The sequence below is a fragment of the Chenopodium album genome, chromosome 9 (genome assembly GCF_948465745.1).
Source record: "Chenopodium album chromosome 9, dcCheAlbu1.1, whole genome shotgun sequence".
NCBI classification, from domain to species: domain Eukaryota; kingdom Viridiplantae; phylum Streptophyta; class Magnoliopsida; order Caryophyllales; family Amaranthaceae; genus Chenopodium; species Chenopodium album.
In genome coordinates, this window is record NC_137842.1 from 63,987,363 (window position 1) to 64,000,605 (window position 13,243).

At 31.3% G+C, this 13,243-nt stretch overlaps 2 protein-coding genes across 2 annotated transcripts; one reads left to right on the forward strand and one right to left on the reverse strand.

The window, feature by feature from the left end:
* Positions 1 to 1,814: 1,814 nt before the first annotated feature.
* Positions 1,815 to 4,155, forward strand: LOC145560139 (glucan endo-1,3-beta-glucosidase 14-like). Its single transcript, XM_081621400.1, has 3 exons — positions 1,815 to 2,012; positions 2,339 to 3,360; positions 3,774 to 4,155. Exons 1-3 carry the CDS (start codon positions 1,916 to 1,918, stop codon positions 3,861 to 3,863), a joined length of 1,209 nt encoding a protein of 402 aa, XP_081477526.1. The 5' UTR covers positions 1,815 to 1,915; the 3' UTR covers positions 3,864 to 4,155.
* Positions 4,156 to 9,805: 5,650 nt separating this feature from the next.
* Positions 9,806 to 12,682, reverse strand: LOC145558738 (protein LURP-one-related 12-like). The gene is made up of 2 exons (XM_081620064.1): positions 12,282 to 12,682; positions 9,806 to 10,593 (listed from the first exon to the last, which is right to left on the reverse strand). The coding sequence occupies exons 1-2, from the start codon at positions 12,495 to 12,497 to the stop codon at positions 10,177 to 10,179; spliced, it is 633 nt and encodes a 210-aa protein (XP_081476190.1). The 5' UTR covers positions 12,498 to 12,682; the 3' UTR covers positions 9,806 to 10,176.
* Positions 12,683 to 13,243: the final 561 nt, after the last annotated feature.

Below are 13,243 nucleotides of genomic sequence, written 5' to 3' on the forward strand. Positions count from 1 at the left end.
AATGATAATGAAATCACATGGTTGAAATGAGTTTCAATATATAATTTTTATCAATAGTAAGGCATGGCATACTTTTAAAATAATACTCGTAGTTTGGATTTTTCATCGATGCCGTACAATCAAATTTCGTGTAATTTCCTCAAAATAGAAGTATAAAATTTAATTCATGATGATTTATCTTCCTAATTAGTAGATCATGTCTCTAAATTTAACCATAGATTTGTTCAATAATGTGCTTCGATTCACTCACTGCATGCTCCAGCCTCCAGGAGGTACTAGAACACAATATTAGCCATATGAAAAATAGATAAATATTTTGGAGTAAATTATACTCCTGATAGCTTCCATCTAATAATATTTATCTCCGTATGAAAAGTTGCCACGTAAAGTAAAAGTAAAAATGAGAACTCGAATTTTCTGACCACTTCAAAAATAAAAAAATGAGTCAAACGTTTAAGAATATAAGAGCAAGTTTAGCCCCAAGTTTTAAGACTTGGGGTGACATCATCATTTTAAGTCTTAAGACTTATGCTTAAGACTTTTCCCATTTTTCTTCAAAAATCTCAAACAAGTCTCAAATTGAGTCTTGAAATTTCAAGACTTAACTTAAGACTTGAGATTGAGATCCACTACTCCCACCTCACTTTTATTGTTATTATCCTTTTTTTTTTTTTTTTTTCTTACACTTTTCTACATTTAATATGTCGAATATTTAAGTCTTAGGGCTAAAGTGATAAATTTGTGTAAGTCTTAGTGAGTCTTAACAAGAATTTGATGACATCATTTTCAATGGGGACCATAAAAAATGATGTCACATTCAAGTCTTAAGACTTGGGGCTAAACTTGCTCTTAGGAGTATTTATAACAAAAATTATAATAACAGAGAAATTGATGCACTTATACGAAGAAAAAAAAAAAAAAAAGGATTTTGATAGAAAATATCAAGGAGTTTTATATTGATCAATAGAAATGACTCTAATAAAGGACCTTTATATTGTCTTCTAAATGGCTTTGTGAGCAAGGGACTAAAAAAAAATTTCAGTTTTAATACATGGAAACTAATAATAAGCTAAGTATATATAAAGGGTAGCAACTTTTCTTGAAAAAGATGAGTTTAAAGGTTTGTTTTTCCTTTCTTTTTTTGTTTGGAAAAAGGAGTATAGAGTACTTTTATTCACCAATTATAATGTGAATTTATTTGCTTTTACTATTCAAAAGTTATTTTAATCGATTAAAACTGCATGTATTTGTATTTATTAATTATTTATTTTTTAAGGTGAAGATAACATGTCAATGTTTTGTTAATTTCGATAAATATATTACTCCGTATTATTAACTTTATATTTATCTTTGTGAGGGGGAATTCAATTTTTTTTTTTCTTGAACTTTTATAAGCCACCACATAAACATTGCAAATGCTTCAATATAAAAATTTCACTCTTTGCATACATCTACTGATCTACAACATAGGCGGAATTCAGCAAGTTTGACCTGACATAAATTCTAAAAGTATACCCAAGGAAAGAATAAGAATATAAAAATTCCAAACTTAGAAAGTTTAATTTGGAAATCATGAAAAATGAATATTCATGAAGAGGACATAAACTTAAACCCAAATATGAGTTCACCTTTAATTTGCCTCATTGAAAAGGTATACCTTTGTTATAAAGGTAACTTATATACTCTTAATACAAGATTCCAAGTCTCCTTTAACAAATGATCTAAAAAAATCTTAATTTCTTTCTCTTACTTATGGAATCTTTGTACACAATATCCATAAGTTCCAACTTCTTAATTGCATTTCATCAAAGAAACCTCTTCTTAGCTTCCTATGTTCAATATTATAACTTAGACTTCCTTGATTATTCCCACATGCCTTTAAAACGTTACAAATAAACACTTCTTCTATTTATACATGGAATGGTTTATCAATAGTGTTAATCACAAGCCCTTCAATCAAATGGGGTTCATTTCTTGCTTCCTCTTCTCCCTCGCTTTCTTTTCTCATCATGGTAAGTATGTCGCGTTCTTCATTTACATTTTTGGATCATTAGTTTTGTTTATCAAAGTAGATAACACGGGTAGCCAATTCAATTACATAAATTGAGTATACATTTTAGGTTATTAATTATTTATTTGAGCGGTAGTCTGCATATCACAGCTATAAACTTGGATTTTCTTTAAGATGTCACGTTATGAAAATAACCATGGTCTAAACTAGTTTTTGGAATTGGACCAATGAATTACATGTAAATGCATGTTTTGTTAGGGTTTTTGGTTCTTGCTTAATTATTTTTTAAATACTAATTCAATTTTTTTTTTTCTTAACTTCTTGCAGCTCTAACGGCAAATGCATTCACTGGAACATACGGTGTAAACTACGGAAGAATAGCCGATAACCTACCACCACCGGAAAGTGTAGTAACCCTCCTCAAAGCCGCGAAAATAAAGAACACAAGAATTTACGACGCTGATCATAGTGTCCTAACCGCGTTTGCAAATAGTGGAATTGAAATAATAGTAGGACTAGGGAACGAATTCTTGAAGGACATAGCAGCAAATGGAGAACGCGCCGTAGATTGGATCAAAGAGAACATAGAGCCATTTGTTCCCAAGACTAGAATCGTTGGAATCGCGGTAGGTAACGAAATTTTAGGCAGCACGGGCGGGCAAGACCTATGGGAAGCCTTAGTACCCGCGGTAAAAAACATGTACCTAGCCCTCGAACGCCTTCAACTAGCCAATTCAATACAACTCTCTAGCCCTCACTCGGAGGCCGTGTTTGCCACGTCCTTCCCTCCCTCGTCGGGGGCATTTAGGGAAGAAATTATGCCTTACATGAGACCACTCTTACAATTTTTCTCCCAAGTTGGCTCCCCTTTTTACATAAATGCCTACCCTTTTTTAGCCTACATTAGTGATCCTACACATATTGATGTCAACTATGCCCTATTTAAGAAAAACCCCGGGATTTTCGACACAAAGACGAGACTTCATTATGATAACATGTTCATGGCACAAATTGATGCAGCTTATGCAGCACTAGAGAAGGTAGGGTATACCAAGATGGAGGTGATCGTGTCCGAGACCGGGTGGGCTTCCAAGGGGGATCCGAATGAAGTCGGAGCTACGTTGAAAAATGCAAGGACGTACAATTATAATCTAAAGAAGTTGTTGTACAAGAAGAAAGGAACTCCTTACAAACCTCATACACCTATTAAGGCATATATTTTTGCCTTGTTTAATGAAAATTTGAAGCCTGGACCTACTTCTGAGAGAAACTTTGGGTTGTTTAAGCCTGATGGTAGCGTTGCTTATCATATTGGTTTTACTGGCATTAATTCAGCTCCTTCATTAAAGGTACGATTTGTTATTTGTTATTTGTTATTTTATTTTTTCATCCATTATTCGCGTCATTGATAAAGGGCTTGTTTTGTTACTAGTATTGACTATTGAATTTTTACATAGTTTACGTATATAAATTATATAAAAATAATACTACATATCAAATAAATAAATATATAATGATCCACGTATGAAATTTAAAACTGACAATTGTACCAAAATCCGACCTTACTGTATAAAACAACAAATTACACTAATAAATTCAAATAAAATTTGGTACCACAAATAATGTAGTACTTGATTTTTTACTAGGATCTAATTAATAAATTTCAATTTTTTAGTAAAATGAAATTAAAATGTTTTCTTTGTACATATATATATTACTTTATTGTGAATATAATTAATATTTGAAAAACTTATAAATGCAGGCACTTGGAGCACAAGGGTGGTTTGGATGCTCCTACTTGTTTCTAATTACAATATGCACGGCATCAATACTTTTGAATGTAATCTCCTAATTTTTTGGGGATTTTTTTTTTTTATTTATTATTATTTGTGTAGCCTGTTATATATGTGTACATGGAGAACTTTAGAGCTAATGCAATTTTATAAAGTGTGTATCAAAATTAATTCTTTGTACAAATATACCAAATTTCATAATTTAATTCTGAACGGCCTGACTAGTGCTGACTTTGATTAAAGAAATTTCTGTGTGTATACCCCTCCCCAACTTCTAAAGAACGTATTGGATTGATCAAAGTAACATTCATCATGAGTCGAGCTAGACTAAAAAAATTTATATACACAAGGGTACAAGGTGTCAAAAAAACTACCCTTAAGTGTACCTACCTCTGTGCGTTCCTGGAGGTATATTAGAGGTGTTGGAGCTAAATCGGACTATATCCTAAAAAAATTTCGATTTAGCCATAAATTAAATCAAAGTAAATTTAGGTCGGGCATACATGTATAACCACAAAATCGAGCACGACCACATTATGAATAGGGAAATGGTGGCTCGAACCTGGCTGGCTGCTCATGTTCATGCTCAACTCTAATCAAGATACTCTCTTATTACAAAGTTCAATCATCATTCTGTCTTCTCTGTTTCTAATAACTCAATGAATAAACTACCCAAAATTGTCAATTTTTGTTGAAGTGTTTAACTGTGTCTTCTAATATGCCAACTAGTCCAACGAAATTAAGAGAACCGGGCCTATTAGTTGGCAGCCCTATTTTGCTAACATTCTTTCTATTATTGGGCCTATTGGGCCTCTACAAATCCTTACTCCCAAATATAAGTCATCAAACTTTTTAGAATCGGCCCAGTAATATGTGAGATAAATTCGGTATCGACAACAAAAGGATGGTGAGCAGCTTGGTAATATAAACCAAACTTTTGTACGGAGTACAAGTTATACTCGTATCCATTATTGCTTCAAACAAGTTTGGTAATAAAGCATGTTAAACACCATATAAGATCAATTCGTAATGTAGAATGTTATCACCGACTTCTATCATAATAAACATATGACATTATCTCGTAATGTGTATACATCTTTATTTTATATTTCACACACGTTTTGAATTTGCACCTCACAAACAGACTCTAGACTCTAAAGTCCACAACTAATAATCATAACATTTGATTGCTAAATGAGCTCTTCACAAATTAAAGTCTAGAGGTCTCTTCAATTCTCCAACAACCAATTATGCTCGATCAACTTCAAATTTGGTTTAGACTAATCATGGGATTCATGGCCATGTTTGGTCGGCCACATAAAGCAACATATGTACTACTATTTCATAATTTGTGTTGGTTCGTTCACTTAATTAACAACCTTACATAATGCTTTAAATATTTATTAGACTTAAAGAATCATTAACTTTTTCTATTTGAAGTGTGCTAACAAAAAAGAAGAGAATGTAATGAAAGATGAACTTTGAGAAAAAGACTTAAGGATTTGTTACTCTCCGTCCACCGTCCTAACATTCCAACGAACCACTTTATTCTCGACCAATTGTCTTAAGTATATGTGTGTAACAAAATGAAAGGAATTTGAGGGAAGATTTGACATCAACATTGTTCTTAATCATGTGATTCCTTTAACTAATTAAACTAATCTGATTTGAAGAAGATCGAATTTGATATTTTTTTAGTATGGAAGGTAAATTATTATGTGCACTCCAAAAGTATCATAGATCATTACTATTGTGCACATGCATATATTGGACTAGTGGAAGATCATATAATAGCCTATTATATACGATTATATACCACGTTATACCAAGTATAATAACAAGTTTTTAGATTATATATTGAGCTATTTGCAATTTTTAATCATTCTAGAAACATTAAACAATATAGTTCAAGAGATGGCCACGTACATAATAGGATATTGGGTTGGTTTAAAGCGCAGCAAATCTTTTCTATAATTATAATTATTAAAATTATCTGATCATATTTTTGTCAAATATGCTCACAACTGAAAGATCGTATATTCTCTTAATTATGATCTCATTAGCATGATTTGGCTTATACGGAGTATTAGTTATATACATGATGATTACAGTGTAATTATTGCTGATTAGCTGATATATTCTAAGAAGAGACATGCAACTAACTATGCAAGGATATTTATGGTGATCTCCTATAACAAACTCAAGGACGCGTCAAAAAAAAAAAAAAAAAAAAAAAAAAAAAAAAATCAAGGACATGAAGCTAAATGATAAACTTTTAAAAAAAATTCGAATGTACATAATAACAATAATTCTCGAAATGTTATCATGATTTTTACATAATGACAAGATTATTTCCATAATCCAATCCGATCCATCAACGTACCGACACTCTGATATGTACAAGTGCTAACATAACCATTCTAGTAAGATGTGTTCTCTTCACCTGATATATATTGAAATTAAATTATTTTGCTAAATTAAAATTATAATTTAAAAAAAAAAATCAAAATCCATCACGTCAAATAAAGGTTCAGAATCATCTAGTTTATTAAAATAAAGTTCATTTATGTATAATTAAAAATATAATTAAGATATGTTTAAATATTCAAATTTAGCCCTAGGCCATCAGGCCCTAGGTAGTTCATGCATGGGACCGAAACACATGCATAAAGAAAGAGGAGGTGGGAAGACGACTCACACTTTGATTTAATAATTTTAAATTTTTAATGATATGACGTTGATATGTTTGATGTTGTTGTTATTGAGGAAGACTATACGATGAGTGGTGGTGGTACCCTAAATATTGATCAAGACATTAGACATGCATATAAATGGTGAAAATTAAACGTGAAAGAATATGAATGAAGGGATTAGTGGTGATTGAAATTTGAAAAGTCCAAGTTTTTAGATCGTAAATTAACCTACACAGTGCCTTCACAGCTATATTTTGCCCAACACGTCCTTAGATAGTAGATACAGATCAGAATATCTCTTGTTTTGAAGCTAAGTCTTTGACGTAGTTAAATTGAATTATTCATTTTCATTAGTAATTTTTTTTAAATCACCTATATTGACTTTGTTAAAATATTACATATGTTAGTCACTTGCTTTGTTAGTATTCTAATTAGCATATATATTATATTTTTGGTATAAGTAACAATTCTATCGTTACTTTTGCATGTCACAATAACTAATATAGATAGATGGTGGGGAACTCACCTTATGACTGTGTTCAGTTCAATTATCATAATCTTTTACTTATGAGCGAGGAAGTACATAATGTATACACTCCTCTTGCTAAGCTACTCTCAAGTATTGAACTGACTTAATATAGCTAGACGGATTAACATATGAAAAACGTTAATTTAATTAGTAGGATCTTTGTCCTCGAAATAACGAAGTATAAGTGCAAAGATAATGTACAAAATGGATCAAGGGTTTGAATTTTCGCCGGGACCAGATGCACACGTCCTCCTTAGCCGAAAGTAGGTTTGAAGTGGAAAGATTGCTTAACCCAAATTGTCTAACAAGTGTTTTTTTTTTTTTGCGGCTAATTTTGCTTAATTATTAAAAACAAAGTTTCTTTGTAGTACTCGTACTAAACTATTACTACAAAAGCATTAACATACACGCCGCAAATGACCATTAGTAGTCATACTAAGTTAGTTAACCGTATATGATAAAGTTTGGGTTAATATAGTTAATTACTTTATCAATGTGATCCGATGATCTACAAAAGCACCAAGTATATCTTTGTAGATAGTGACTAACAATACCAATACAACTAAACAAGTTATAATAAAAGTAAACTAAAGTTAATCCTAAAAGAACAATCTACTACGGAGTAGTATAAAGTTGTACGGAGTAAAACTTTAAGAGAATTGAACAAATAAAGATTTCTAGCTTCTTGTGGAGTTGTGGACTTTTGGACATGGAGATTTATGTCAAACATTGCTAACCAATCCTAACGGTTTATATTGACGATTTATACATATGAAAAATGTTTAAATCCAAACTAATTTCTTCTATCTATTTAGTTTTTTATATATCATATTACCATTCACGTAGAATCGGTGTAGAGTTTCATTTTTAAATTTACACAGTTCAAAACACTGTTATTGTCTGCTGGCGTTAAAAATTTTCAACTAAATTATTATATCCTCTAATGGTGTCTATCTATTTGTTGTTGTTACGTGGTTGCCAGAAGATACCAGTTGTTAACACAATTGGCTACATATAGATGGGATGTGGACTGCGTTATGAACAACTGAACATAAAAGAAGCTCGAGAGCATGGAGCTGCAAACTAAAAGGTGACATCTTTGTCAATTGTCATATTAGTGAGATGCACTAAACTTTCATGTCATTGTAAATTTAAAGCCCACATATGGAGAATGAAGTGGATGATAATAATTTTCAGTAAAGATAGGACCTCCATGCTTTGAGCCTCATAATAAGGGCCGGCTTGACCCCCGGCTCCGGCCTATCTTTTATGTACATGTTGTTAATAAAACTTATACGGAATAGATAGATTACTTTATTTAGTACTTTGTATAAATTAATTAATTTCACTTCAATCACCCTAAAAAAATCAAGCACTGTTATTAGTGTTATAATTATACGGAGTAGCACCTTTTGATTAACTAATAACTAAAAAAAAGGTTGTGTAATTTTTTTTATTGCTTTGAGCATGCATGATGCATGCCCTACTTTCACTTGCATGTCCAAAACTTTGAGGCCTACCACAAAGTCATTATTGAATAAAAAGGTTAATCAATAATCAATTAGTATCAAACTAAATACTTTTCCATGTACACGACTTAATACTTAGTTAATTAACATGCACAAACCTAAAGATGATTTTAAAAAATGACTGCCTTTTCTATTAAGATTTGGAAATCGATACGTACATATCTATTATTTATTTTTGAAAAGTACTTAAATGATTATTAACATTTACCATACCTTCATGCATTTGATCAAAATGCCTAATTAATCAATAATTATCTTATGGGTGGATGTTAGCTAGCTAGTATAATTCAGTCGTAACTTGTAAGCACTAAAATTGCGTCATCCATATTTTTATTTATTTGGCCTTTTAATAGTTTTCCCTAATAAAACTCTCTTTAAATTAAAGTGCAAGTGTGAAGAGAAGACTATCTTTACTCAAATATTTATGAGATTTGAGAGAGGGGGGGGGGGGGGGGGGGGAGGGGAGAGGGTGGTTTGAGATTTCACTATTTGCAATATTTTCGTTTACTTACAATGTTTACGCTTCCTTTCTTTAAGCTTATACAAAACCAAAATATGGTAATTTAGTGATTTATGTCGCAATTGACAACATTAATTATACTACCTTTGTTACATAGTATTTAGAACGAGCAGATATTTTGAAATAGAGGTAGTAATAACAATGTAGTAAAAAGGTATAAGTTTTATACCGGCCAATTTGATTATGTGTTATAAATTGTGCTATTAATTTAATGAATTCTGTTTAATTGTCTTAACTATACTTAGGGCTTGTTCACATATAGAACTGATTGGATCTGAACTGATCTGATCTGAAATGAATATTTTATGAGAGAAGGAAATTAGGAGCTCAACTGAATTGAACTGAAATTAAGAATGTGAACATACCCTTAGTAAATTTTAAGTGAGGGCAGAAAAGTAATTGCACAAAACTTACCATAAATAGAAATCTTTTTTTTTTTTTTAGGAAGTATAAATTTTTCCTTTGTTGCACATGATGTGTAATTTTTGTTTTTAAAAATTGTTGCACAAAATAAAAAACGGAGGTAGTAATTAAAATTCGATCACAATATTCAAATTGGCCTTTAAACCGCTTGAGATTACATCAACAATACCGACGATGATCAAAATCATCAAATCAAAAACAGGAAGGATCAACAAAAATCCAACCAACCTTGAAATAGACAGATCAACTTTTTTTTTTTTTTTTTTGGAGGGATAAATCCAACTACTTTTTAAAAAGGTAGTTTAGCATTATTTTTCTTTTTTTTTTTTTTTTTTTTTTTTTGAGTAATTTGAGAATTTATAATTTACATCAAAAATATCTCAAACACAAAGACAACAACAAATGGACCACCTAATCGAAAACCAGATTACACGTTGTCACAAGGCCCACATTAAGGAAAAAAAACTACCATAGCCCAAAATTTGAAAAAAAAACTAAAAGTGAAGAAGAAATTTTTTTTAAAAAAAAAAAAGCACCATGGGCCCGTTTCGGGCGCGACGACAAATGAGCTTCTCACGTTATTAGATGGTCTAGTAACCGGAGATTTAATCGTACGATTAAATGTCCGTTTCTCACATTTTAAACAAACTAGACGATCCAATAACTAGAGACATATTATTACACGGAGTCATTACCGCTACCATTGGAACCATCCGATTCGGAACTAGAAATGGCATCGACTAGCCCTTCAGAATTAATCTGGTCCAACACCAACACAAGGCCCATAGCAAACGCGGCATCAAAACCGGGCTTTACAAGTAACGAAAAAACGTCTTTACCCAACACCACGTTAGATGAAGTGTCCACTTTTCTTCGTATTTCGGCCATAACTTCCCTAGTTGTAGCATCATATATGGTACAACTTCTTTGTATAAATGAACCGTCTATTAAATACTCTTCCCCTGGATTTTGGTACCCTTCTACGGTCACTCCTGACCGTCCGATTATCGATGATCTTTTCACACTAAATATTGGCTTTGATCCTTCGGTTCTTTCTCCGGTGTAACCTTCCCATCTATTGTGTAAGCTTGGTCTCTGTGATTAATTAATAAGGCTTTAATTAAGGTTTCGCCGAAATTAATTAACTACACATTAAAGAATAAATCAACATGCTAAGCTACTACATAAGTACTCAAAGTAATCAAATCGACCGACATCATTACATAAAAAATACTTGTATCGTACGAAAATTGAATTGGTCAATGCCTCACAACTTGTAATTCATTTGGTCAATGCAAATAGTAGTAATTAGTCCAATTCAACTTGTAATTCATTTTCATAGCTTAGTGATTCGTGAAATTTTTCAAAATGTACTCATAATTTACTAGTATAATACTACCTCCGTTGTTTTTTTTTTTTTTTTTTTTTGGCATTTTTGGAATATTTTATATCTCTAAAATAGTATTTCAAAGTTACACCTAAAAAAATCGGAGGTAGTATACTATTTTCAAGCATAAATTATACTCCGTACAAAGTAACCTATCTATACTGGTCCTTGAGGACGTGTTTGGTATGTAAAAATGTGAGTTAAAAGATTAGACAATGGCCTAGGATGGGGATTGATACTACAATCGAACTTAAATCAAAATGCTCATTATTAAATTATTCCTATTATGGAATAAATCCCTAGTTTTGTACTACATAAATGCATAGTTTTTCTTAATCATGCGCACTTGCTTTCTAAAAGTGTTATATTGAGTTTGAAACTTTTTATGCTTTTAACACTTATGAAAGTTTCAAAAATTGCTTTATTTTGTCCAATAATACTAGTATTAGTATGTACTTGAGAGTGAAAGATTGATATACACTAAATTTTGATGAAACATCAAACACTACTAGTAGTACTCCATAACTATTAAGGACTAACATCATATAATGATATAATCCGTGATTTATAAATTTAGGTACGGAGTATATTCGAAGTAATAACTTCTGAACCGCATATATCAAAACCGGAAATATAAATCGACAAATTGATAATGAATAATGTTCCTAATTTCAAATTTTTCCTAAGATCCAAATAGAACATCATACTAAAAGACGAACCAAAAATGATCATAACTTGACTATACTAAAATTGAGGCTGGAAAAAAATAGGATTTGGAATATTCATTATTTGTGTGGATAGGCTGAAGATAAATTATATCAAAATTATTAAAACCAGGCATATTTCTAAATTCTAAATTTCTAATAGTACATCATTATTTAAAACTGGTACCACAATAAAAGTAGAGGTACAAATTCTTGAAACATCTAGATCTTAATTTGTACTTTGTACTATTCTAACTCACGAGTTGACTCTGATCTAATTGAACGAGTCACAACTAAATTATTCAAAGAATCAAGAATCTAATTGATACCCATTAACCCAAACCACAATTTGGAACTACCCTTTCCTTTAATTTTTATAAAGTCAAAATAAAAAACCGTCAAAATAAAGATAATCACAAGTACTTAACCCACTAACTCAACTCAATATTCATCATAAATTTTTTTAAAAAAAATTATGGTTAAATAGTATTAATACATTCAGGGGCGGATCTTTGTTGAAGGCGGGTAGGTAACCAGCCCCGAACTTTATTTTGAGTTATTAGATATGGTATAAAAATTTGTTGTTTAAAACAAATTTGGTACTACGTAGTAAATAAAATATTGTATAAGTAAAGTTACGATATGATGATATGATTAAATATACGAAGAATGAGTAAATATAAAAAACAAACCTTACGACGAACGGTGAGAAGGCAATGACCGGAGGCATCCATAAGAACGATTTCATCTTGATCACGCCAATCGGGACCATACGAGTCGACTCGAAAGACGAGATCACCGTGGTTATCATAGACCGTAAAACCATCACCCGTAAAGAATAGAGATGTTTTACAAACAGTGAAATGTGTTTCTTCCTTAGAAATAAAACCACTTTCTCCCACCTTCATTGTTGTTGTTTTGAAATTTCTTCGTCGAATAAACTCCGTTTTGAAATAATTAACTCGAGAATGAAAATACGGGATATTAAAGTCTACACCAAGGACGCGGGATGATGAATGGTGTAATATCTGAGGGGGGCCAAAGGTTGATACGTTAGTAAATGAGAATGTGTGATGAGAAATGTACAAGTGCAAAGAAAGGTAGTAGTTGCTCATATAAATACCAACAAATTTGGAGGACCCCGCTAAAATAGGGACTTTTGCTTTACGTCAATTTAAAGAAAAATAAATTAAAAGCGAGTTAAATAATTTATTATTTTAAAAAAAAAAAAAATTAATAGTTGTAATACGCAGAGTTATTTGAGAATTGGAGACAACTATGCAAAAGTAGGATTCTTTTCGTTATTGGCTGAATCGACTATACTTAACTCGTTAATTCAAACATCAAATATCTTCCCATTCAAACTTGTTCATTCTTCTTTGCTCATTCCTCACACTTTCACTAAAGAATGTAAAGATGGATTGGATTGTTCATGGGATTATGGGAGCATGTCTAATAGTACACACTAATGACCGTATCTTCTATTAACGTTTATCACGACACGTAGTTTTATTATATGATACGAGTAAATTAAATGACGTCCACGCAATACACGGTTTGTTTGTATTTTTTTAAAACAAATATTTTTTGTATTTATGTGATAAAATTTATTATTTAAATATATTAATTTTAAAATAAATGGTGAATTTCTTCT

Excerpts from the sequence above, each read along its gene's own strand:
- LOC145560139 (XM_081621400.1), top strand. The coding sequence starts at position 1,916 with ATGGAATGGTTTATCAATAGTGTTAATCACAAGCCCTTCAATCAAATG. Across the intron at positions 2,013-2,338 it reads CGCTTTCTTTTCTCATCATG|CTCTAACGGCAAATGCATTC; the intron begins GTAAGTATGTCG and ends AACTTCTTGCAG. Across the intron at positions 3,361-3,773 it reads ATTCAGCTCCTTCATTAAAG|GCACTTGGAGCACAAGGGTG; the intron begins GTACGATTTGTT and ends TTATAAATGCAG.
- LOC145558738 (XM_081620064.1), bottom strand. The coding sequence starts at position 12,497 with ATGAAGGTGGGAGAAAGTGGTTTTATTTCTAAGGAAGAAACACATTTC. Across the intron at positions 10,594-12,281 it reads TTCTCACCGTTCGTCGTAAG|AGACCAAGCTTACACAATAG; the intron begins GTTTGTTTTTTA and ends AATTAATCACAG.